Below are 23,871 nucleotides of genomic sequence, written 5' to 3'. Positions count from 1 at the left end.
GGGGTTGCTTCTATTCAATGCTGTTATCGCTTATCGGCCGACCTTCCCAGAACTTTTTTTTGAAGAGCTCAAATAGAACGACGATTTGAAGCGCACAGTACATCGTCATTGTGAAGGGAGATAGTCCGTTTCTCTCGGCAGGATGTCTTCATTCTTTTCTGTTCCTGGGACGCAAAAGAAACGCAAACGAGAGAATGATGGCGCTGCAGGCAGGAGAACCGCGCGACCACGCCCCACTACCAAACCGCAAGCTGCTCCCAAGAAGCCAGTCGAACGCGACGAAGAGATATCGTCGGGAAGCGATGACGAATCCCAACCTGCTGAAGATTTCGAGGGATCTGCCTCAGAATCCGACGATGACGATAAGGACGAAACGGCGGCACAGAAAAGGTTGCGATTAGCCTCGGAATATCTGTCACGTGTACGGCAGGAGGTTGAAGCTACAGGCTGGGATGCTGAAGAAATTGTGAGGATGCTCCTACTGTGCCTAGTGTTGTATTGAATATTGATTGAGAGTTTATCTAATTCTTCGATTAGGACAAAGATATGATAGCTGCGCGACTGGTAAATAGCCCCAAACGCGAGCGCTGTGACTATGATCTAATACTGTCGCTTTTAGGAGGATGATGTGGCAGAAAGTAAAGGAAAAGTCTTCCGTCATGTCGCATTAGATATCGATCTCGACTCGAAGCCAACCATGTTCCGAGATAATACGCACACAGTGACGTCTGTCGCTATCTGCTCACCTTATATCTACCTGGGTGAGTGATGTTGATGAATGTCTGGTTTATCTCTTGAGTCGATGCTCTCATGCCCGCCAGGTTCTGGTGCCGTCCTCTGAACCAGCTAATAGCTAACCGTGTGTGTCAAAAGTCACCAAGGACTCGCAATTGATAAAGTACCGTCTACAACCACCACCGGATGAACAATATAAGCAAACTACTCGAAAGAAGCCAAAAAGACAAGCACCGCCGCGGAAAAAGCCCCAGAGGCTTGCTTCGGTGAAAGGGAGACACAAGAGGGCCGGGGATAAGAATTTTAAAGGCCATGTTGGGCAGATACTGTGTGTTGCTGCCAGCGACGACGGGAAATTCGTTGTGACAGGTGGCGATGACAAAAGAATCGTGGTTTGGGATTCTTCTCTCAAGCCGTTGCGTGTCTTTACGCACCACAGAGACTCCGTGACCGGGGTGGTCTTTCGCAGGAACTCCCATCAGTTTTACTCTTGCTCAAAGGACCGTACTATCAGAGTTTGGGTGAGTCTCGGTCTTCGCATTTCTCCTTGTCGCGAAGCTTTCTTCTAATTTTCCACAGAATTGCGATGCCCTCGCCTTTGTTGAGAGTCTGTTCGGCCATGCCGATTCAGCTCTAGATGTCGATGCGCTGGCGTTAGAGCGGCTAGTATCAGTAGGAGCAGTGAGTAACCCTCAGATTCAATCCTGATCCAGCCTGTGGTAGCCCTTTCTGCTTCTTCCTATGCAATTCTACGCAGCTGGAAACCAGACGAACAACTACTGATATGGTATGATTATAGAGAGACAGGACAGTTCGCCGTAAGCAACACCCCCCCAAAGACCTCTACCCTGATCAGATATGTCTACAAATTACAACAGTCGCTTTGAACTTCTTGAATCCGTAAACTATTCTCATTTTCTCTACACATATACTAAAAATGTTCTTAGTCTGGAAAGTGGCGGACGAGACTCAGCTCGTATTTCGAGCTACTTCTGGAACTGGGGATAAGAAGAAGGAAATCAACAGCGGGGTGGTAAGCTTATGATCTTCATATCTCTTCTAACTACGGCAATTTTGATGGTTAACGTACCTGACTTTAGGATCCTAATTCACTTGCTGCAACTGGAAGTCTTGATCGGGTAGCTTATATCGACGAGAGTTATTTTGTTACAGGATCCGATAACGGTTGCATATCTTTGTAAGAGATCCTGATTCGCTAATCTATTTCGTCAATCGAAATGGATCAGCCCGATTCTATAACCCCTAGCCTTCTTCAATTCATACCTGGGCTAGTACTAACCATTGTAGATGGACACTGTCCAAAAAGAAGCCGCTTGACACCGTAGTAAGAGCACATGGATTAGAGGATCCTCTACCTCCATCTGTTGCTAGTTCAGAAGAGAATCCCTCCTCTAAAGTGGTGCCTCCACCTCAACCCCGAGGCATCACGAGTCTTCGAGCATTACCGTACTCTGATTTGATCCTTTCTGGCAGTACTGACGGATTTATTGGTAAGTATATGTTCTCGTTTGTCTTTGGTATACGCTACCTAGTGCGATATTTACTAATTCTTCTGTAGTAAGCACCCCAATATTTTTGTTGTCATCTGATGGTGCATGATGACAACGAAGTGTAGTGAGAAGATAACATCCAGGCTAACGTCCTTTTTCTTGTAGCGTGTATGGAAATTCGACGAAAAAGAAAAGAAACTTGGAAGTGTTGGTATACTTGGGCAGCCAAGTAAACACATGATCACTAACGACCTGAAAACACAAATATTGACAGATACAATGGAGATCAGTAATGGTGAAGAGGAGGATAGCCATGTTAATAATATCAAAAGCGCCAACATGACAGAGGCAAACCCTTATCAGATCAAGGGAGTCGTCAACGATATAGCCATCATATCAAGAGGCAAGATGGGCGACAATGAGACTTTTAGCGTAGTCTGTGCGGTTGGAAAGGAACACCGTCTCGGGAGATTTAGTTCCGATATAAAAGGGGCTAAGAATGGCGCCGTGGTGTTCGAATTACGGAAAAAGTCGAGGAATGGAGTTGCCGAGAGCGTCAACGGAGTTGGGAAGATACCTAAGACAAAGTGAGGAGTAAAACTGACCTTCTCAGAAAATACGGCGCCTCATAAAATAGACGAGAGGTGCGTCATTGGTGTAAAGAGCACTCTCTAGAAGACATTGTACATATATACCATGCTCATTCTCAGCGCGTTACAATTGGCACAATAACACTTGTGGTACATCCACGGTTTCATAATTAATACAAATTATGAGCACGCAAGGCGGTAGTTTGAATCAGTTTCACGTGCCATTCCTTTTGCACGCCCCTTTTGCCACCACGAGTAGTACAAATGTTAAACAGGTTAGAATACTCTAAATCATGACCCCGAAAACTTCCATACCTGTACCTAGACCATATTCACAGAAGGCAAATGGGTAATCTAAGTAAAGCTTCCATCTAGTTGCGCCATGAGTAAAACCCGGGGAAAACCTAATATAATCTATACATGGCGCTCTTCCATCCATTTGACGAATAGTTTCAGAGCCAACGACGGAAATTAGTTTTGCATTCGCTCATTAATGATTTTATACTCCTTTCTCTGCTTAGTTTTTTGCGTGATCGATTGCTTCGCTTTGCCAAAGGCACGAGCCAGACGCTGGAAGACGTAGTTCTCGCATATCCAGGCGAGCACCAGATACACGATGCCCAGAACCAGCAAGGTGAGCTTGAAGGATGAGCTAATACGCGTAAGTTGCATAAGTTTGCGCAGCCAACGAGCCGGTGTGAACACCATGTATAGGACTATAGCCAGTGCGAGCAGGATGGTCGTCATAAAGGGGTCTAACGATAGTCAGCTTAAATGAAAAAACTATGTATACCAGCTTCAAGATTAATCACGATCTACCCTGCGCTTGAAAGGCAAGAAAGGCCGAAGGTAGTGAGAAATGTGGAATGTTCTGAGTTCCCGGGGTACAAAACTCACAATTCTTTGTCATCGGCTGCCGGAAGGGTCTGCCTGCATTAAGTACTACACCGATGAAGATGTACTCGAAACACGATACTAAGAACAGCGCCGTATTTTCTGAATTCTTGATGTTGGACTTCTCGGGGTCCACATAAGGTGGAATAAACCTTGCGAGGAAATTATTTTTAGCAGAATTCAACCATTATACTATAGGACCACTTACCACTCCTGCTCCCGAACGATTAGAAATGATGCGGCTTGAATAAAAATGCATATGATCATTTGACCCAAAAGGGGTGTGAGGATCTTCCGGGATACTAAATTCGCTGTCGGCCGTTTTGTGCTAAGAACCGGGTATGGCCCAGACCAGCCCACTTTACGAACAGTCAGTACTGATTGGCGTTGGCTACATGATACAACTTACTGAAGATAGCGATTGGCAATATCAGCAGAACGTCAATGAAAAGAAACTTAGAAGCGGTCAGTCAATTGAGAACACGTAAATGATATTGTCAATCTAACCTGAAAGTCACCTAAATTCGAAGCGGACGCGTAGAGGAAGCTGACTGATGTGAACTGGATGGCCGAGTAGAGGCTCATATACTTGAAACAACTGAAACTGGTAACAAGTGCAGCTCGACCTTCTCTATAAAGCAGTTAGCATTTGTTGGATTAGAATTGCTCAAGGTGCTCCAAACAAACCTGATCACATCAGGGACACATCGAATGTCGAATATCCTCGATGTGAAGGGGGCAGCTACCGATGCCTCTGCTTCTGACAAGGATATGCCAACGTCTGCGGCTTTTAAGGCGCCACAGTCATTGGCTCCGTCACCACAAAATCCGCAGCAATATCCAATGCTTTGAAGCTTTTCAACCAGTTCGTGCTTCTCATCTGGGGACATGCGCGCGAATATCTTGCCACGAACGAGCATCTGAATTCAAGTTAGTGTATTTCATGGAGACTAGAGCTCTGCGAGTAGACTTTTACCCTTTGCATAACGTCATTGGGAGCGTAGTCGATGATCCATCGAAACACATCACCACTTATTGCGAGTGAGTAGTTCTTGAGATTGGTTATATCATAAGGCAGAGAAGCATCGCGCTGAACCGGTACAGGTAGTGGCTATTATGACAAGTTTAGTAACGATATTTCCAATCAACGGGGTCCCAAACCATACAAGTAAAGACCGGCTGTCGAGCTGATATGCAGAATCATCAATGCTCTCCCATTGAAGGCGTGCATTTGGGTCCCGGGAATTGCCTTCTGCAAAATGTGGTACAAAACAATGGGCATTTCGATCAACTAGGTCGCAGTTCCTGGCCACACTAATAGCTGTCAAGATATTGTCTCCTGTGACCATGATGGAGCCGATGTTGGATTGGTTGAGTTCCTTCAGAACTGCAGCTGTGGTTGGTTTCAGCTTATTTTCAAATACAATGAATCCGACGAATTCTAAGTCCGTCTCAACGTCTTCCCGGGTCATTTTCTGGGCTTTCACCCAGGACAGCTTCTTCATGTGTTTTGTGGCACATGCGATAACACGATAGCCCTTATGGGTATAATACGACAAAAGTTCGTCATAATCATCAGGAACTAGGCATGTCAGCTCTCAGTCAGAGATACTTGAAAGGAGAAATAATAGAGCATACAGCTTTCGGGTCGACAAATGTCCTTCATGCACTCTGGTGCGCCCTTCACATATACGTCTCCACGTTGTTGACCGAAACCTCGAACGATGACGCTAGCTCGACGTAAATGAGAGACGAATTCGAATGATCTCAAAACCCCAAGTTCCAGGGGAGTCTGTAAGAAAGTTATATATCAGGATAAATCGATGTGATAATAAGCGCACTTACGTTTATGCCGTTGATGTTGGCATACTCATCTGTATCATAGAGCGCTGCAGGTGGAGGCCGTGCGATAGAAGGAGAGAGTCCGCCGTGTTCATCATCTTCTTGGTCACCTCCACCTTGTGTGCCTTCTTCAAAGAGCCATCCCGTGAACTCGAACATTTTCAAGTCTAATGGGTCACCGACAAGTTCACCGTCAACAGAGCGAAGAGAATGGCATGTGGCCATAGTAAAAAGCGCTGCGCGACTGACATCATATTTGTCTCCCGGACTGCAAGCGAGATTCGTGTAAGGCACTAATGCGGCGGCTTTAGAGACGACGTCGTCAAATCGTTTCGTCGACCGGGATACCAGTCTAACGCCAAGAACGTCTAGCCCATCTTCTGTGAGAGTACCTGTCTTGTCGAAGCACATAACATCGAGCTTGCCCCCTACATTGACCCTTTGTGGACTGATACAAAAGATCTGCTTTTTCTTCAGGCGACTGAGAGCAAAGTTTGTTCCTATGGTTAAAGTAGCTGGCAAGGCTGGTGGAACTACAATAGTTATCAAATCCAATGCTCTGACAATGATCAAATGCCAGGCTAGCCCGAGACGGATAAAATTGATGAGAGAGACGATGAAACCTAACAGTGCTATACATGCCATAACTGATATGTATCGAAATGAGTCTCGATAAAATTTGAAGCCTGATGGCTTTGGGAATAACATAGATCGTACTAGAGAGCCTTTAGTCGTATTGAACCCTGTTCGTACAACCATGGCGAGTGCAACTGCTTCGTCGTCTCTGTTGTCATGTGGTCGCCTTGCACGTATTATCTTTGTCCCACAAAAGAGAAAATGGCGGGCCGCTTCAGGTGATATCGTTGCAGCACTAAGGTTCATAATTTGAAGCGTCTCGTTGGTGGCCGGAATCTTGGAGACCGGGACAGACTCCCCCGTGAGCATACTCTCATTTACTATGCAATCCCCGCTTAACAGGAGACTGTCACTGGGGAACTGCGTGAGACTAGGGTCGCTAATCTCATATACGTCACCAGGGACTAAGTCGCTCGAGGAAACGTTTGCCCCTATATTGTCATGTTAGAAAACTGGATAGCAAGAACGGCAGATTAACCTACAGAAGCCATTGCGAAGAACACGCACATCGCACTCAAACCTAGATATTTCGCGCAAACGCCGCATAGTCTAATTCTATCAGAAACCGAGGTGGTACAGTGAGACAGCATAGATGTGAAGTACTTACGGCACGTGTCTCCACGAGCGTTGTAATGATGCTTCCTGCAGACATGACGAATATGCAAATAGCGTAGTAGTAGTACTGATCCAGCGACCAGAGAATGAGACTTGCAATTTGAAAAACGTAAAAGGGATGAAAGACCTGATTTGCCATGTTAGACTCTACCCTCATCTTCGGGGTTAGTAACGCACCTCATCTACAAGCAACTGAGCGACCGACTTTTGTTCAATATCTATGATGTTGGCACCAAAAACATGTTCTCGTTGGTCTTTCTCATCTCCATCGATACCGGATCGAAGATCCCGAATTCTGGTCCAGTTTGGATCCTTCCAGCCGTTGCATACAACAAATTTATCTTTCAATGGGTGAAAAAAGAAGCGAACATAGCGGTAGTCGAGAGTTTGTAGTTCGCTCATAATGGGGTCACCATCATCTTCGAGCAACTGTGCGTACAATTTCTCTGGAGCTCCAAATACAGTAGAAAGGGGTCTGTCGTATGGCTGACGCTTGACAGTTAAGGTTACCATCTCACCCCACTGGTTCTGTACAGGTTCAGGTTAGAACTCATAGTAGATATGCCGTTCAAGGGATGTAGGATACTGACTTCGAGGACAACCCACTGACAGTCACGAAGTGGACAAGGCTCCCCAATCAACTTGACTTGCCATCTAGGCAGCCAGCGCAGAAGCAAGTATGCAAGGCCGAAGGTGATCAAACAAAGGCATAGATAGGCAAAGTACCCAGTACTGCTAGTCCGAAAGCCTGCTACCACAATTGTAAGGTCTTCGCTAACAATATGCAGTTTCTGAGTGACACGGCCATGACCACGGTTGCTCGAGTCGGTCCTAGCGCTATCAGTTCGAAGAAGTCGCGCATGAACAGAAGACCTCGATAAGGTCGACGATCTTCTATGCATAGCATAGCCTTGGTTGCTCTCAATTTCGATTTCACTATCCGAAGGTTCGTCTGCCTCCGGACCTAAGTCAAAAGGGATCTCATCGATGTCGAAGGGAATAGCTCCGTTTTCAACATATTCCTGCTCGGCATCGGGCTCGTTCTCTTCCTCGTTATAGTAGGTGAAGCTGGCAGTTGAATCGGCGCGCTGGCGACGGTGGGAAAATGCAGAGGTGCTCGTCGGCAAGCTTTCGGCGACAGGTCCAGAGAACAACTAAAGAAGAGAATTAGAAGACCGACATCAATAATATTGCAAAAGCGCTGCACACCTCATCCTGAGCCATTTCTACATCCTCAAAAACACTAGCATTGCTGTGGTTGGAGCCGAGCCTATATAGAGGAGCGACCTCGGGACGCCTCCCGGAGACACTAACTTCGTCGTCGTCCATGGCTGAAGAAGACTCTTCACCGCTGCGCCAACCCTTAGCCAACGTTCGGGGGCCAGCGGTGTTTAGGACCAATACCGAGACACCTCGCTCTTGGACTTGCGGATGGTCTTCTGAGGTCGTTACTAGATATGAGCCCTGGAGTTTCCGAGGGGTCTGTTGATATCGTCACGATAGAACATTGGAGCTGTGCAAGACGTGACGCTAGCCGAAATGAGTACCTACCACAGCTGCCACTTTACTTTACCTTTTTGGTAAGGCCTAAGGCATCGGGTCTGATCTCATAGCTCAATGCCTGTGCAAAATAACTTGAGACTGGAATGCGCAATGCTCTGGATAGTTAGAACAATCGTTACCCGACGTACCTGGATATACCTAAGTAATACAGAATAAGCATTGCTTTCTAAGAACACTACCTACCTCTCGCCTACCTCTGAATTCAATAGACAGGCTTGATGTTATACATGCTTATCCAATATTCTGATAATGCAAGGCGATAAGAACCATGTATCTATCGATAAGAATCCAATAACAATACCTCATCACTCATGGTTAGGTAAGATTCCAACAAGGTCAAGCATGAAGGCGCTTGTACTTTATGTACATACCTGTACTTCAATTACCTAGGTACCTACATATATACGTGGGGCAGTCTTTTGGTGGGGTAAATTCTTCGCATTGCCCATTCTAGAAAGACGACGGGAAGCCTTGACAGTTAGGCTTGGCTTGCTCTAGATCTTGACCGTTTTTTGCTTAGATGTCGAAACCACAATGCACATTGCAGGATTACGAGTAAATGAACACGACCAAAAACTAGGATCCCTTTCGATCTGACCTATCATTTTCGAAAGGCGGAGACAGGTGGCATGCAGAATTGGGTAGGGCCAGACCGCAGAGGCAGCCTATGACGTGCGATTTTGTCCATCATCTTGTCCCTCGGTGGAAATGCGAAACTGGGAATGGGTGCATATGATTTGTATGCGTGTAGGGACATGAATGGCGGTGGCTCTGAGAACAATTCACAGTTCATTCTGTCTGATTCCTTCCCCCGGTAGATCCCCGGTTCGCTGCCCGCTGTTCGTTGCCTCGTCTTGCGTTACATAGGTGCCCAGGTGCGAGTTGGCATTTGGTCCAACGTACTAAGGTGCCATTCAATGAGAGTTGGCCGACCACAACCACAAGGCTTCATACAACGTAGATAGGTGCCTAAAATCGGCGCAAGATGTAGGAGGCGGTAAAGATGGCATTTTATCAAGCTCCAAGGCGATGAATCCTTCCTTTCTCCTAAGTTATTGCTAGCAAGCGCTTGGGTTTCTTCTCAAACGCAAGAGAAGCGCATACTTTATGGGGCTACACTGGTCCAACGGCCATCAACGTACGGATACAGGCAGGTAGCGACGAGACAAGAACATCTTTACCTAGGTATGTACCTACTTACATACTCCAATACCACAGCTATCCAAGGAGCTGTTCAGCTATCACACATGTCTCTTCGATCATCGTCGATGGCTGTGAATTGGCCTGCAGACTGCCACTAAGGGTCTCGCTTTCTCCCCACCTCAACGCTTCACCAAACCTACCCACTACCACGTACCCAACGAACTGCTGGGTACAAGGCACTAGGTATCAGAATAGAATGCGCCCGTGTTATCTACCTAGGTACACATATATGTGCATTCCACGTATAATCCACGTACTCTACCCCCTGAGAGTTCTCTTTGGCTTGAAGTATAGTAGGTAGGCACTCTGAGTGTAGGAACTATATATTCATGGAGATGATTGAATGGATGGTCTTGATTTACCCTGCGGCTGGCATCAGTTAAAGGTTGAGACTTGAGCCAGATGTCCGGTACCTAATCGTAGCACTGCCCGCTGTCCCTTGTCCATTGAATCCCACCTAACGTGAATGTGTGTGCACTTGGTTGTTGGGAAATACATACTTCGTAGGTAGGTAGGTAGGCAGGTACTTACTTACACATGTAGATAATGTAGAGGGGTAGTAGTAGTAGGTAGCTAACTTAAACATTCATGTCCCATCCTCCTGTTTTCTTCCACGTCTGTCTCCCCCTACTCTTCTCCTCCTTGTCCTCTCTTCTCTTCAGCCGTCGACTCTCCCTGGTTCTCTCTCTTTTCCAGCTATCTCTGTTGCCAGCTAGCGGCGGGAGATTTGGCCTTATCCTCACTACCTACCTGTAGTACCAAGACCTAGCTGAGTGGTACTTGACCCTACCACTTTAGTGCCTCCAGGCCTACCGTAGTGCTAGCTGCTGTGTGCACATCGCAGGCCTAGCCAGACTTGCCAGAACTTGCCAGACCCGCCCGCACTTCCTACCGCCTCCCACTATCAGAACCCTCTATCCCTGCCTTTTTTCTCCGCCACTTTTTTTCTCTACCCTCTTTCTCCCAACATTATTCCAAACCATCGTCTCGACACGCTCGTAATCAAGTGCCTTCACCATGGCTGAGCCCATCAAGAACCGCAGGCCAGAGGTTGCCGCTCCGTACGTACACAATCCGATTATCGTGCGTGCGCGTTGTGGTGCAGATGAGACAAACTGACGCTGGATTTTGACATACAGTACCCCGCAGAACACGCCTGCCACCAATGCACCCATTTCCTCCCACGCCCAACAACCAGCCGTCGCCAGCATCAAGGAGGGTGAGTTGTCTAATTATCTCCCTCTTGTCTTATGTTTTGCCTCGACTAATCTCTTTTTGCCCAGAGGACTTGGACCGTGCTGCAGCCGCTTCCATTTTCGCCCAGAACCCCAGACTGGTACAGATGATTCAAGGCCGCCTTGGTTCTCTTGTGGGTCGGTCTTCTGGCTATATCGAGTCGCTTCCTGCGACTGTCCGCCGACGTGTTGCCGGCCTCAAAGGCATCCAAAAAGACCACTCAAAACTTGAGGCTGAATTTCAAGAAGAGGTACTTCAGCTTGAGAAGAAGTACTTCGCCAAATTCACACCACTCTACGAGAAGCGCGCTCAGATTGTCAATGGCAAAGCTGAGCCTACTGATAAAGAGGTCGAGGCTGGAGAGGAGGACGAGGATCAGAAGGATGCCGATAGCAAGACTGAGGATAAATCAGAAGAAACCACTAACGTTTCTGGCATTCCCGAGTTTTGGCTATCTGCTATGAAGAACCAGATTTCTCTTGCCGAGATGATCACTGAACGCGACGAGGGTGCTCTCCGCTCTCTGACAGATATCCGAATGGAATATCTCGACAAGCCTGGCTTCCGCCTCATCTTCGACTTTGCACCTAACGACTACTTCACCAACAAATTCATCACAAAAACGTACTTTTACCAGAACGAGAGCGGATATGGTGGTGATTTCATTTATGATCATGCCGAAGGCCACAAGATTGATTGGAAGGAAGGTCAAGATCTTACAGTCCGTGTTGAAAGCAAAAAGCAAAGGAATAAGAGTAAGCAAGCCTGTTTCCACAAATTGCAGGAATTTCTGACTAATTCCCCTATTAGACACAAAGCAAACTCGAATTGTTAAGAAGACTGTACCGACCGAGTCGTTTTTCAACTTCTTTTCTCCTCCTAAGCCTCCAACAGACGACGAGGAAGATGATGCCTCTAGTGACATTGAAGAGCGCCTAGAGCTTGATTACCAGCTTGGTGAGGATATTAAGGAGAAGCTAATTCCACGTGCCGTCGATTGGTTCACGGGTGAGGCTTTAGCATTTGAGGAGCTTGATGAGATGGAGGACGACGGCTTCGTAGACGACGAGGACGATGAGGATGATGATGACCTCAGCGACGACCGCGATGATGACGAGGAGGAGTCGGATGACGATGTATGTCTGATCTGATCCCTTCTGCCTTTTTTTTTTTTTTTTTCATTTACCAACTAACCACTTATCTATAGGATGATGGTGCGAAGCCGAAGCAAGAAGCTCAAGAATGCAAACAGAGCTAGAGGAACCCTTATCTATGAGGCTTCCTCATTGCTGTCCAGACGAATTAATTACAGGATGGGAAAGTCCTATCTATTGTCTTATCCTCTCTAGGTTTGTCGCTCTTGCAAGCCCCTCGATGGCGCCCATGATCGGTTAAACTGCATGCCGCAGGGGCCATGTTGGTCTGCGACGCCTTTTCCAAAAATAGACTGGTATTCCATCAGGGTTCAGGCTGTTTTCCAAAATCTCGTCCTGTATTGATGGTAGTTTTCTATCGAGTTTTACCCTAGCAATGGTTATAATGCCGGGGGTAGCTGGGTTGGCCGGAGAAAGTGGCAGCACGTTGTCCAAAGAGACATAGGGATGGGCCACACAGATTCTTGAGGTCGAACTTACAGAGCACAACTGAGATGCTGGCCTATCTCCGTCCAACAGAGCGCCTCAACAAAAACCGGATGACTTTGCATATATGTATGTCTACACTGCGCCCGGGCTTGAAAACTAATTCAGCTTTGTCCGTGGTTAATGTTAGCTCAACCTCCTGTCTATTTAACTGCCGTGATAGAACAGACACTGTGTCAGGTAGAAGCAACGAATACGTGAAAATAACGATGTTGTATACAGTGAATGAGTCAGACTTTTCAAGTGCAAACGGCCACTAGACTATGTTTAGAGAGTGCCCAGAGAATATAAGGTAATTTAGCGATTCTGGTAGGCATTTGTAGGGTAAGGGGGTAGGTAGTACTACCAGTATTACCAGACATGGCGACAGAACAATTTTGTTGGCGATTTTCGGCGTACACACTAGTTGCTGGATAGAATACTGGAGTCAATTCGAGGTTGATTGCTACAAGTACCCACAACTATTTCCATTAGCGGTTTTGCCAGCCGCAAAATGAGGCTCCGATGTCGACCCGTGGGCCCGTGGGTGTTACTCACCTCTCAAGTCGTCATATAGGATGGGGCCGTTGTAGCGAATCAGAGCTGATGACAAAGCAGAAGTCTAGAGGCAGCAGGCGAACCTGAGCGAGAAAGATACCTCTCAAAGCAAAGTAGGTACCCAGCTGGGCGAGCACTACCACTCTAGACTGTGAGACCCTGAGAGAAACCAGCAAGGAAAAAAAACTATATTTTCCGGCTTTCCCTGACACAACAGTTCCACCAACCCCTTAGTTCATTCAGACTTACACAGCCCAGATAGTCAAGAAGGGTATCTTCCAAGGCTTAGACTAGCCTTCCTACCTTTCCTGCCGTTGGCCCTCCACGTTTTAACCATGGCGCAAGCACGGAATATCTCGAATGCCCACGTAGGTGGTGACTCGCAGAGGCATCTGAGCGTGTCTACTTCGCCCACAGCGGTGCTCCAGTCCCCGCTTTCCAGCTTTGGCGGGGCACTTGGTCGGCGAGGAGTACCGAAACAACTCAAACCCTTCAACACTCAAGACATCAAGATCCTTTTACTGGAAAATGTCAACCAGAGTGGAAAAGACATTTTGACTGCCCAGGGCTATCAAGTCGAAGCTTTAAAAACCTCGTTGCCCGAAGACCAGCTAATCGAGAAGATAAGGTCATTGTCCTGGACTGTTTATCTGTGACAGGCAACTAACGCAATACAGAGATGTGCATGTCATTGGTATCCGATCCAAAACCAAGTTGAACGAGAAGGTCTTGAAGGAGGCCAAAAACCTACTTGTTATTGGATGTTTCTGTATCGGAACCAACCAAGTCAACCTTGAATATGCAGCTCGTCATGGCATTGCTGTCTTCAACTCACCCTTTGCCAACTCACGTAGTGTGGCTGAGCTGGTTATTGCTGAAATCATCACACTTGCGCGTCAGCTTGGTGACCGTTCCAACGAAATGCACCGGGGTGCTTGGAATAAAGTGAGCAACAAGTGCTGGGAAATCAGGGGCAAGACACTAGGTCCGTTGTTTCTTTCCCTCTGCACCCTGATTGCCGATGCTGACTTTCCATAACCGGTTAGGCATTGTGGGATATGGACATATTGGATCTCAGTTGTCAGTTTTGGCTGAGGCTATGGGTATGAACGTCATCTACTACGATGTCGTGAGCTTAATGGCGCTGGGTACCGCCCGACAGGTGCCGACTCTTTCTAGCCTCCTCAACCAATCCGATTTTGTCACTCTACACGTGCCTGAGCTCCCCGAAACTAAGAATATGATTTCCGCTGCTCAACTAGCTGAGATGAAGGACGGGTCTTACCTGATCAATGCGAGCCGCGGGACGGTGGTGGACATACCGGCTCTGATCAACGCCATGCGAAGCGGCAAGATTGCGGGCGCCGCTCTTGATGTTTTCCCAACAGAACCTCGTGCCAATGGTGACTACTTCAACAATAGTTTGAACGGCTGGGACGAAGACCTTCGGAGCGTAAACAACATTATTCTTACGCCCCACATTGGTGGCAGCACCGAGGAAGCCCAACGAGCAATTGGCATCGAAGGTACTCTTTCCTTGCCATATTCCGGCCTCTCTGTGCTAGACTAACTGTGATCCCAAAACAGTGGGTGACGCACTTGTCCGTTACATCAACCAGGGCGTCACGATAGGTAGCGTCAATATGCCAGAGGTCAACCTTCGTTCTATGACATCTGAAGAATCAGACTACGCTAGAGTCAGTTACTCGCCTGTTTCTCTTCCCTGCCTTTCCATAGTTTTTCATGACGAACACAAGAACAAGCTAACTAGTTTGCAGGTAATTTTCATTCACCAGAATGTCCCAGGTGTACTCCGTAGAGGTAAGACGTAAAACCCGCGTTACTCTATCAGCCGCTTACCAATGTGATAGTAAACGAGATCCTCGGCGAACACAACGTTGATAAGCAGATTAGCGACAGCAGAGGCGATGTAGGACTCTCCTTGCAAATCATTTGGCACACAGATACTAATGTCCTTACAGTGCGCATACATGATGGCCGACGTGAGCAACGTTCAGACCAGTGATCTTCGAGATATTCTTGAAAACCTCGAGGCTCTGAGCTGTATGTACCCCTATTCCAGCCTTAGTAGATCGTTGAGGCTAACCTATTCGTTGCAGCTCGTATTTTGACACGTGTATTGTACTAAGCCGGGATGAATCATGATGGACAACGGGCGGAGTTTGACAAGCGGTTTATTTGCAGTATTCAGTAATTCAACTTATATGGCATAGGAGCAACTAAAAAAAAAAAAAGGGTTGCAAAAAACGGTAACAAAAGAAGCATTGACTTGCATGGTTACGAGGTAGACATGGTTCAACATGATACTGGAAAATCAAAACTAAGGGGCGAAATACTAGACGAAAGGAAGAAAACTACACATAGGATGTTCATAGTTTTTTTTTTCTCATTCTCTTCCACAATGTTCAAGAAGTATAAGGAAGCTCCCATTGGTAATCGCATAAACGTAGGTAAATTGGTATAATTTCTAAGGTTGTGACCATCTACTTAGTACAAAAGGGGGCTCAGTGCACCAGTGCACCTACAATATCTATTTTCAGTAACGACGACACCAATAAATAATACCGAGCGTAGTAGTGAGATAGACGCCTTTGGTCGGATGCTTTGATGAGCAAAGCGAGAGGCAGAGAAACAAAAGAACGAGAGGAAAAAAAAAAAAAAAAAAAAAAAAAAAAAGAAGCACCGGCACATACCGGAAGATGAGCCTAGCCACTCATCACGAGGCAAATCCAAGAAAAACAATTGATCGACGAGTTCGAGCAAATCAACACCTTAAAATTACCCCAGTGGACAGGGCTGGTTGGATCCGGTCGGTTTGCGCTTGCAACGGCGGGAAAGGCCGCCAAGATGCGGTCCCTACACAGGTCTCCAACCTCGTCCAAGCTGTTTGGGAACCCCTGCAGAATATGGTCGTACCATTGAATCCGTGGCCGGCCCTTTCCTGTGTCGGGTAGGTATCCTGAAGAAAGAAAAAACTAACATATAAATGTCGCCCGCCACATTCTTCTTTTTCTTTACCCCTTTTACATTATCGCCTTGCGAAGGAAACCTTACCACTGTTAAGTATATGCGATGGTCTTCACAGTTTCAAAATGGGCTGCTTCAAGACCCAAGCTGACGACACACTAGATACATAGCAGCATACCTGCACATGTGTCATGTCTGTGCTATTCGTATGAATTACGTATCCTCTATACGAAGCAGAATCTAGCTTAAATGTTAATGCTAAGAAAATGCGTAGAAGATAGGTGTCGCACCATATGCCATAATAGAAATGGAAGCATTAGGTTGGTAGTTGGCCACACCATCAAATGCATAACTGCATCATCTCCGGGCGGTAGTATCCCTTTAACTGCCACGAACGCTCCAATACTTTACCTACCCAGTTTTAATCACGTGCTATGTCTCTTGTTACCCCTACTAGTAGATCAACATTGCGAATACCTAGGTTTCCCCTGACATGACGTCAAATACTATGTAGCGCCTTGTACCTAAAGCTATGTCTAAGTAAGATACAAGTGCAAGAAATTCTAATGGTTTTAATTGGATATTTAAAGTCTTGGCAGGTATTGGAGCGTTCGTGGCAGTTAAAGGGATAGCCAATGCCCAGATGTATCCTACCAACATGCCTTTATATTCTGAGGACGCTGTCTCCAGCTGATACAGCTATACATGGGGTACTAATCTTAAAACCGCAAATCTGATCATATGAATTATACCTACCTGGTCTACATACTTAGGCACCTATTCGATGATACCAGGTATTGTAGAGTAGGTAGATACAGGTGGGGAAAATACCATGAACATGCAATAAAAAAGTATAGGTAATCAGAAATGAATGCGCTAGGTAAATAAAGAAAGGGGAACCGAAATAGAGTAGCAATGCGAGTCTTAAGTAATCTGTCATCTCCTGGTATGCGCAGGATGATAAGACCCAATCCCATGTCGAGACGAAGGGAGGAGGGAGAAAAAAAAAAAAAAAAAAAAAAAAAAAAAAAAAAAAAAAAAAAAAGGGTTGTATCGGTGAGGTGAGTTGCGCACGAGCTCAGCCGCGGAGAAAAGGATTAACCACCACCACTGGCCTGGCAGCTTTTTGGGGCATATCGATGACGAAACAAATTAATTGCAGAGAAGTTGAAGAGTACCTACCTAGGCATGGATATCCTCATCGGAAGGAATTATGTACCTAATATGAAGCGGTGAGAAGCACAAATGCATTGGACATTGAGTGGTACTTACTTCCTGTCGTCCCTACCTACCTACCCCATTACCACTGTACCATGCAAGCAGGTACCAGCCCACGCAGTGTAGTACTGCCTACAGCACCTCAGAGCGGCATGCACAGGTGGTGGGCGAGATAGATGCAGGATTGGTTGGCACTTCTTTAGCGTACCGATGCGTGCAAAATGCTGTTTCCAGTAGGAGTGTCGAGAGGCAGGGACCATCAGGAAATCGGAAATCAAGTACACAAGGCAGAGTTGGTACACAAGGAGTGCATTTTTATTTGATGCGAATAAGGTAGGTACCTAGGGAAGCATGAAAATCAACATATTATGATATAGGTAGTGTACTTGTCTCTGTCAGAGTCAAGTGGCCATACTGTATGGCTATTACACTACTTCATTACTCAAGTAAACCCTCCGATATCCCGAGGGCTTTCTACTTAAGTAGCTTATAGGTACTGCTATAGCTATTATACGCTTACTAGTGCTAGCTCGTTCTCCATGCCTGGGGTTACCTAAACAAATAGGTACTTAATTAAGTAGATGTGTTGTACAACTGATCTAATACACACACTGGCATAAGGCCCTGATCACTTTTTTTCGAACCCCTGTTTCTCAGTGCTAGTGCTAGCCTCAAACAGGCTACGCGCTCTCCCTTTATCCCCCATATCATCTTTCTTTCCCAAAGGCTGGTAATGAGTGAATGGAGTCAGTCCTTCGAGCTCTACACTAACCTGTCACGAATACACACCAGCCATCCTCGTTCTCAAGCCGTTGTTTGTTTTCTTGATCTCCCGTGTCTTCGAGAACAGACTCTCGACTTGCTCAGATACCCTCCGTCGTCTCGCGTCACATAGTGTACCAACCCTGAGACGATCCATCCTTGTGGCCGTGGCACGCCGCTCCTTTCAGTAGATACCTCGTGGATCTCGATAACCTCCTATCCTATACCATATCTACCCGGATGCCTTCGACTCTGGCTTCCGCCTAACTCCCTCTCCGACTTCTGATTCCTCGCGACGCGCCGCGCTAATCTTCAATCTTAATCTGTTCTATAACTTCTGAACAGCCTCCCATGTCGCATAGCTACGATGTTGGTACAAGAGCTTGGCAGCCTGATGCCACCGAGGGCTGGGTGGCATCCGAGGTTGTCGACAAGTCTATCGACGGCGACAAGGTCAAGTTAACTTTCAAGCTTCAAAATGAGGAGGTACGCCAATTCCGCTCAGCCGAACGGTCTCTTGAAGAATAACCCTGACTGATCACCGCCTCTCTAGACTAAAGAAGTCGTGGTGTCCGCAGACGCTCTGCAAAATGGCAACGACCCATCCTTACCGCCCCTGATGAACCCTTCCATGCTTGAGGCCAGTGATGACCTCACGAATCTGTCCTATCTTAATGAGCCCGCTGGTATGCTCCCTATCAAACCTGCGTTCCGCCCTGCTTATAAACACTGGTGCTAATCTAGTCATTATATAGTTCTCCAAGCGATTCGGCTTCGATACGCCCAGAAAGAGATATATACATACAGTGGTATAGTGCTAATAGCTACAAATCCTTTTGCCCGTGTCGACTCGCTCTATGTTCCGGGCATGGTTCAAGTATATGCTGGTAAACAACGTGAAACGCAAGCACCCCATTTGTTTGCCATCGCAGAAGAAGCTTTCATGTAGGTCTACACCCTTGCATCTAAAAGGCAAGCGTGACTTACACACGATACAGAAAAATGATAAAGGATGGCCGGAATCAGACTGTTGTTGTTTCTGGAGAGTCTGGTGCTGGAAAGACAGTCAGTGCCAAGTATATCATGCGTTACTTTGCAACAAGAGAATCTCCGGACAACCCAGGTGGCCGGTCTAAGAAGGGCGCGGAGGCGATGAGCGAAACGGAGGAACAAATCCTGGCGACCAATCCCATTATGGAAGCCTTTGGTAATGCTAAGACCACCCGTAACGACAACTCCTCGCGATTTGGAAAGTATATTGAGATCATGTTCGACGACAAAACGAATATTATTGGCGCTCGCATTCGGACGTACCTTTTAGAAAGGTCACGATTGGTATTTCAACCCCTAAAGGAAAGGAACTACCACATCTTTTACCAGTTGTTAGCCGGAGCTACAGATAAGGAGCGACAGGAATGGGGACTCTTGCCTGCTGAGCAGTTTGACTATCTCAACCAAGGCAATGCACCTGTGATTGATGGAGTTGACGATAAGGCCGAGTTTTTGGCCACGAAGAGCTCCTTAAAAACAATAGGAGTCGACGAGGCCCAGCAGGCTGGTATCTTCAATCTCCTTGCAGGTCTTTTGCACCTTGGCAACGTTAAGATTGGTGCCTCGCGAAACGACAGTGTTCTAGCTCCTACCGAACCGTCTCTGCAACGGGCTTGCGCAATTTTAGGGATCGACGCTACTGACTTTGCGAAGTGGATCGTGAAGAAACAACTTGTTACTCGTGGCGAGAAGATTATCTCCAATCTCACGCAGCAACAGGCTCTTGTTGTTCGTGACTCCGTCGCCAAATACATTTATTCGAGTTTGTTCGACTGGCTAGTTGAGATCATCAACAGGAGTCTCGCGGCCGACGAAGTCCTAAGTCGTGTTAGTTCATTCATTGGTGTTCTAGATATCTATGGTTTCGAGCATTTCGCCAAGAATTCATTTGAGCAGTTCTGTATCAATTATGCCAATGAAAAGCTGCAACAGCAGTTCAACTCACACGTCTTCAGGCTCGAACAGGAAGAATATGTTCGAGAGCAAATTGATTGGACGTTCATTGAATTCTCCGACAATCAGCCTTGTATTGATCTCATTGAAGGGAAGCTTGGAATTCTGTCATTACTCGATGAAGAATCGAGACTACCAATGGGCACAGATGAACAATTTGTTACCAAGCTGCATCATAATTTTTCCGGCGACAAGAACAAGTTCTACACAAAGCCCCGTTTTGGCAAGTCAGCATTTACGGTATGCCACTATGCCATTGACGTGACTTATGAGTCAGAGGGCTTCATTGAAAAGAACAGGGATACAGTCCCTGATGAGCATATGGCAGTATTACGTGCATCAACAAACAAATTCCTCAGCCAGGTATTGACAGCGGCCTCAGCGGTACGTGAGAAGGATGTTGCATCTTCAAGTTCGGCTGTTGCCAGGCCCGCAGCTGGGAGGAAGATCGGAGTAGCTGTTAATCGCAAGCCGACTCTCGGTGGCATCTTCCGCTCATCGCTCATCGAACTTATGACTACTATTGGCAATACGAACGTCCACTACATCCGTTGTATCAAGCCCAATGAAGCAAAAGAGTCTTGGAAATTTGAGGGACCCATGGTTCTTAGCCAGCTTCGAGCATGTGGTGTTCTTGAAACTATCCGCATTAGTTGTGCCGGATACCCAGGTCGCTGGACGTATGAGGAATTTGCTCTGAGATACTATCTGCTGATCCCATCTTCCAGATGGCAGACTGAGATTCGGCAATTGGTAACGGAAATTTTATCGCAGGCTCTAGGCACCCTCACGGGCACAGGCAGCGATAATTACCAGCTAGGTCTGACAAAGATCTTTTTCCGTGCTGGTATGCTCGCGCACCTGGAGAATTTACGACAGAGCCGTATGAGCGAGGCCGCCATAATGATTCAAAAGAATCTCAGGGCCAAATACTATCGACGCAAGTACCTGGAGGCACGCGAGTCCATCGTCGCCTTACAAACGCTCGCGCGTGCCTACGCCACAAGAGTCAAGGCACAAGAGCTTCGCACAGTCAAGGCAGCCACTACAATCCAAAGAGTCTGGAGAGGGCAGAAAGAGCGAAAATCATTTTTGCGCATTCGCAACAACGTTATTCTTGCTCAAGCAGCTGCCAAGGGTTACCTGCGGAGAAAGCAGATCATGGAGACACGTGTGGGCAATGCTGTCATTCTCATTCAGCGCGTGTGGCGAGCGAGACGACAACTTCGTGCTTTCAGGAGTTATCGCAAAAAGGTTGTCTTGGTCCAAAGCTTGTGGCGAGCAAAACAAGCGAGAAAGGATTACAAGAAGATGCGAGAGGAGGCTCGCGATCTAAAACAGATCTCATACAAGCTAGAAAACAAGGTGGTCGAACTTACTCAATCATTGGGTACGATGAAATCGCAAAACAAGACCCTCGTCAGCCAAGTAGAAAATTACGAAAGCCAGATCAAGTCATGGAAGAGCAGGCACAATGCTCTCGAGACTCGCACGAAGGAATTACAAGCAGAGGCCAATCAGGCTGGAATTGCCGTCGCGAAGTTGCAGGCGATGGAAGAGGAAATGAAGAAGTTGCAACAAAACTTCGACGATTCTACGACGAGTATAAAGAGGATGCAGGAGGAAGAGAGGGAACTCAAAGAGTCCTTACGTACTGCCAACGACGAACTGGAACGTATCCGCGCGGAAACAGCGCATCACCTGAACGAGAAGACAACTCTCAGAGAGCAGCTCACCCAGATGGCCGAGGAATTGGAGCTCGCCAGACGCTCTGGCCCGATCAATGGCGAGCTCATCAATGGCAATGGAGCGCCTTCGCTTCCAAACGGCCTGATCAACCTCGTGTCCTCCAAGAAGCCTAAGCGAAGGAGTGCTGGTGCGGAGCCCAGCATGATGGATCGATTCAGTGCTGCTTACAACCCTCGACCCGTGTCTATGGCTGTCACTAACAGTCGCCCTGGCGCCGGTTTTGTGCCGGGGGTAGACACGATTGAGATGGAGCTAGAAACGCTTTTGGCTGACGAGGAAGGTCTCAACGAGGAGGTTACTATGGGTCTCATCAAGAACCTCAAGATTCCCTCGCCCAGCACTAACCCACCACCATCTGACAAGGAAGTCCTCTTCCCGGCGTACCTGATTAACCTCGTGACGTCCGAAATGTGGAATAACGGCTTTGTTAAGGAGTCTGAGAGGTTCTTGGCCAACGTAATGCAATCGATTCAGCAGGAGGTTATGCAACATGATGGCGAGGATGCCATCAACCCTGGCGCTTTCTGGTTGTCAAATGTCCACGAAATGCTTTCTTTCGTCTTCCTTGCCGAAGACTGGTACGAAGCGCAGAAGACGGATAACTATGAGTATGACCGGCTGCTGGAAATCGTGAAGCACGATTTGGAAAGTCTCGAGTTCAACATATACCACACCTGGATGAAGATTCTCAAGAAAAAGCTCCACAAGATGATCATTCCAGCCATCATCGAGTCTCAGTCACTGCCCGGCTTCGTTACGAACGAAAGTAATAGATTCCTCGGCAAGCTGCTGCAGTCCAACTCAGCTCCTGCCTATAGTATGGACAACCTTCTTAGCCTCTTGAATAATGCTTTCCGAGCTATGAAGGCGTACTACCTGGAAGACTCGATCATTACCCAGACAGTGACGGAGCTTTTGAACTTGGTTGGAGTCACAGCCTTTAATGACCTGCTTATGCGACGAAATTTCCTGTCCTGGAAGCGTGGACTCCAGATTAACTATAATATTACTCGCATTGAGGAGTGGTGCAAGAGTCACGATATGCCAGAGGGTACTCTGAAGCTTGAACACTTGATGGTATGTTGATTACACGTTATGCTAGCGACATATTGCTTTATTTGCTAACTTTTTTTCAGCAAGCAACGAAGCTTCTGCAGCTTAAGAAGGCGACGTTAAACGACATCGAGATTATCCAAGACATTTGCTGGATGTAAGTTAGCGTGAATGGAGTGACTTGATTATGATGCTAACAAGATTCTCAGGCTATCCCCCAACCAAATACAAAAGCTTTTGAACCAGTACCTTGTCGCCGACTATGAGCAGCCTATCAATGGGGAGATAATGAAAGCTGTGGCGTCGAGAGTTACTGAGAAGAGTGATGTTCTTCTCCTGCAGGCCGTAGACATGGACGATAGTGGTCCATACGAAATTGCTGAGCCACGTGCTATCACTGCTTTGGAAACCTATACACCTTCATGTGAGTTGACAAACTACTACGGAGCCAAATAGCGACTAACTTAGATATGCAGGGCTACAAACCCCGAGGTTGAAACGGCTAGCGGAGATAGTATCTGCCCAGGCCATTGCTCAGCAGGAGAAGCTAGAGGCCGAAGGTTTCGAGGGTGAGGAGGGGGACCTCGCCGAAGTTGCGGAAGTCGAAGGTGACGGTGCGTAGAGCCGCACTTTAACGCCCAGACTTCCGGGCTACAACTACCAACCGATACGAATTCTGTGATCTCGACGTGCATGACTTAAAGGTAATATATGATAGATATCGCGGCTTGGCGGGGAAATTACGGGTACCAATAACGAGCCAAGAACGGGTAGGCTTTCCTGGCTGAGGGCTCGCCAGGAGCAGGCGGGTTGGTGTTGACGCTCCGGCCGTCTAAACAGGCAAGCGGCTGCTTGCGTGTACAACTGATTAATGGATATCGAGACATGATTGAACTAGAAAGCTCTCACACAATCCATGGATGGGGCGTTAGAATGCTGCTTATGTTTTTATGGCTGTTATGTTTGGAGGCTCATCAAGCGGGAAGAACAGAGTTGTATCAAAAGACGATCAATACTTTGTAGTATCTACATGTAGCGGGCTTGTACATGACAAGAATATTCAATGACTAGGGGCACAGGCGCCCTCCTCACTCC

General features: G+C 47.1%; 5 protein-coding genes across 5 annotated transcripts; 4 read left to right on the top strand and 1 right to left on the bottom strand.

The window, feature by feature from the left end:
* The first annotated feature begins 53 nt into the window (after positions 1-53).
* On the top strand, positions 54-3,029 carry F5B22DRAFT_629860 (WD40-repeat-containing domain protein). Its single transcript, XM_047976502.1, has 10 exons — positions 54-466; positions 538-564; positions 620-761; positions 874-1,256; positions 1,315-1,416; positions 1,535-1,553; positions 1,683-1,768; positions 1,836-1,933; positions 2,044-2,245; positions 2,412-3,029. The coding sequence occupies exons 1-10, from the start codon at positions 143-145 to the stop codon at positions 2,835-2,837; spliced, it is 1,809 nt and encodes a 602-aa protein (XP_047825187.1). The 5' UTR covers positions 54-142; the 3' UTR covers positions 2,838-3,029.
* On the bottom strand, positions 3,030-8,875 carry F5B22DRAFT_629856 (uncharacterized protein). The gene is made up of 15 exons (XM_047976501.1): positions 8,033-8,875; positions 7,414-7,977; positions 7,001-7,351; positions 6,816-6,950; positions 6,691-6,757; positions 5,576-6,639; positions 5,369-5,522; positions 4,897-5,312; positions 4,707-4,841; positions 4,418-4,650; positions 4,238-4,361; positions 4,140-4,185; positions 3,939-4,089; positions 3,734-3,882; positions 3,030-3,591 (listed from the first exon to the last, which is right to left on the bottom strand). Exons 1-15 carry the CDS (start codon positions 8,150-8,152, stop codon positions 3,308-3,310), a joined length of 3,993 nt encoding a protein of 1,330 aa, XP_047825186.1. The 5' UTR covers positions 8,153-8,875; the 3' UTR covers positions 3,030-3,307.
* A 1,731-nt stretch (positions 8,876-10,606) lies between these two features.
* On the top strand, positions 10,607-12,083 carry F5B22DRAFT_640256 (NAP-domain-containing protein; the record flags this gene model as incomplete). Its single annotated transcript, XM_047977827.1, has 5 exons — positions 10,607-10,650; positions 10,729-10,808; positions 10,873-11,580; positions 11,636-11,961; positions 12,033-12,083. 5 exons carry the CDS (start codon positions 10,607-10,609, stop codon positions 12,081-12,083), a joined length of 1,209 nt encoding a protein of 402 aa, XP_047825185.1.
* Positions 12,084-12,780: 697 nt separating this feature from the next.
* Positions 12,781-15,680, top strand: F5B22DRAFT_629815 (D-3-phosphoglycerate dehydrogenase 1). The gene is made up of 8 exons (XM_047976500.1): positions 12,781-13,630; positions 13,680-13,987; positions 14,049-14,528; positions 14,590-14,699; positions 14,781-14,823; positions 14,874-14,932; positions 14,985-15,066; positions 15,123-15,680. Exons 1-8 carry the CDS (start codon positions 13,338-13,340, stop codon positions 15,149-15,151), a joined length of 1,404 nt encoding a protein of 467 aa, XP_047825184.1. The 5' UTR covers positions 12,781-13,337; the 3' UTR covers positions 15,152-15,680.
* A 2,532-nt stretch (positions 15,681-18,212) lies between these two features.
* On the top strand, positions 18,213-23,619 carry F5B22DRAFT_556677 (P-loop containing nucleoside triphosphate hydrolase protein). The gene is made up of 7 exons (XM_047973002.1): positions 18,213-18,456; positions 18,524-18,656; positions 18,726-18,915; positions 18,969-22,800; positions 22,860-22,933; positions 22,986-23,200; positions 23,253-23,619. The coding sequence occupies exons 1-7, from the start codon at positions 18,322-18,324 to the stop codon at positions 23,396-23,398; spliced, it is 4,725 nt and encodes a 1,574-aa protein (XP_047825183.1). The 5' UTR covers positions 18,213-18,321; the 3' UTR covers positions 23,399-23,619.
* Positions 23,620-23,871: the final 252 nt, after the last annotated feature.

This window comes from Xylaria bambusicola (genome assembly GCF_022495145.1).
Source record: "Xylaria bambusicola strain CBS 139988 unplaced genomic scaffold F5B22scaffold_84, whole genome shotgun sequence".
Lineage (NCBI taxonomy): Eukaryota > Fungi > Ascomycota > Sordariomycetes > Xylariales > Xylariaceae > Xylaria > Xylaria bambusicola.
This window is presented reverse-complemented; position numbering and strand designations above follow the sequence as displayed.

Coding starts and splice junctions, on each gene's coding strand:
- F5B22DRAFT_629860 (XM_047976502.1), top strand. CDS start 143: ATGTCTTCATTCTTTTCTGTTCCTGGGACGCAAAAGAAACGCAAACGA. Junction 565..619: donor ATATGATAGCTGCGCGACTG/GTAAATAGCCCC, acceptor TGTCGCTTTTAG/GAGGATGATGTGGCAGAAAG. Junction 762..873: donor CTCACCTTATATCTACCTGG/GTGAGTGATGTT, acceptor GTGTGTCAAAAG/TCACCAAGGACTCGCAATTG.
- F5B22DRAFT_629856 (XM_047976501.1), bottom strand. CDS start 8,152: ATGGACGACGACGAAGTTAGTGTCTCCGGGAGGCGTCCCGAGGTCGCT. Junction 5,313..5,368: donor CATTTGTCGACCCGAAAGCT/GTATGCTCTATT, acceptor TGACATGCCTAG/TTCCTGATGATTATGACGAA. Junction 4,186..4,237: donor CGAATTTAGGTGACTTTCAG/GTTAGATTGACA, acceptor ACCGCTTCTAAG/TTTCTTTTCATTGACGTTCT.
- F5B22DRAFT_629815 (XM_047976500.1), top strand. CDS start 13,338: ATGGCGCAAGCACGGAATATCTCGAATGCCCACGTAGGTGGTGACTCG. Junction 14,529..14,589: donor ACGAGCAATTGGCATCGAAG/GTACTCTTTCCT, acceptor ATCCCAAAACAG/TGGGTGACGCACTTGTCCGT. Junction 14,933..14,984: donor TTAGCGACAGCAGAGGCGAT/GTAGGACTCTCC, acceptor ATGTCCTTACAG/TGCGCATACATGATGGCCGA.
- F5B22DRAFT_556677 (XM_047973002.1), top strand. CDS start 18,322: ATGTCGCATAGCTACGATGTTGGTACAAGAGCTTGGCAGCCTGATGCC. Junction 22,801..22,859: donor TGAAGCTTGAACACTTGATG/GTATGTTGATTA, acceptor ACTTTTTTTCAG/CAAGCAACGAAGCTTCTGCA. Junction 22,934..22,985: donor ATCCAAGACATTTGCTGGAT/GTAAGTTAGCGT, acceptor CAAGATTCTCAG/GCTATCCCCCAACCAAATAC.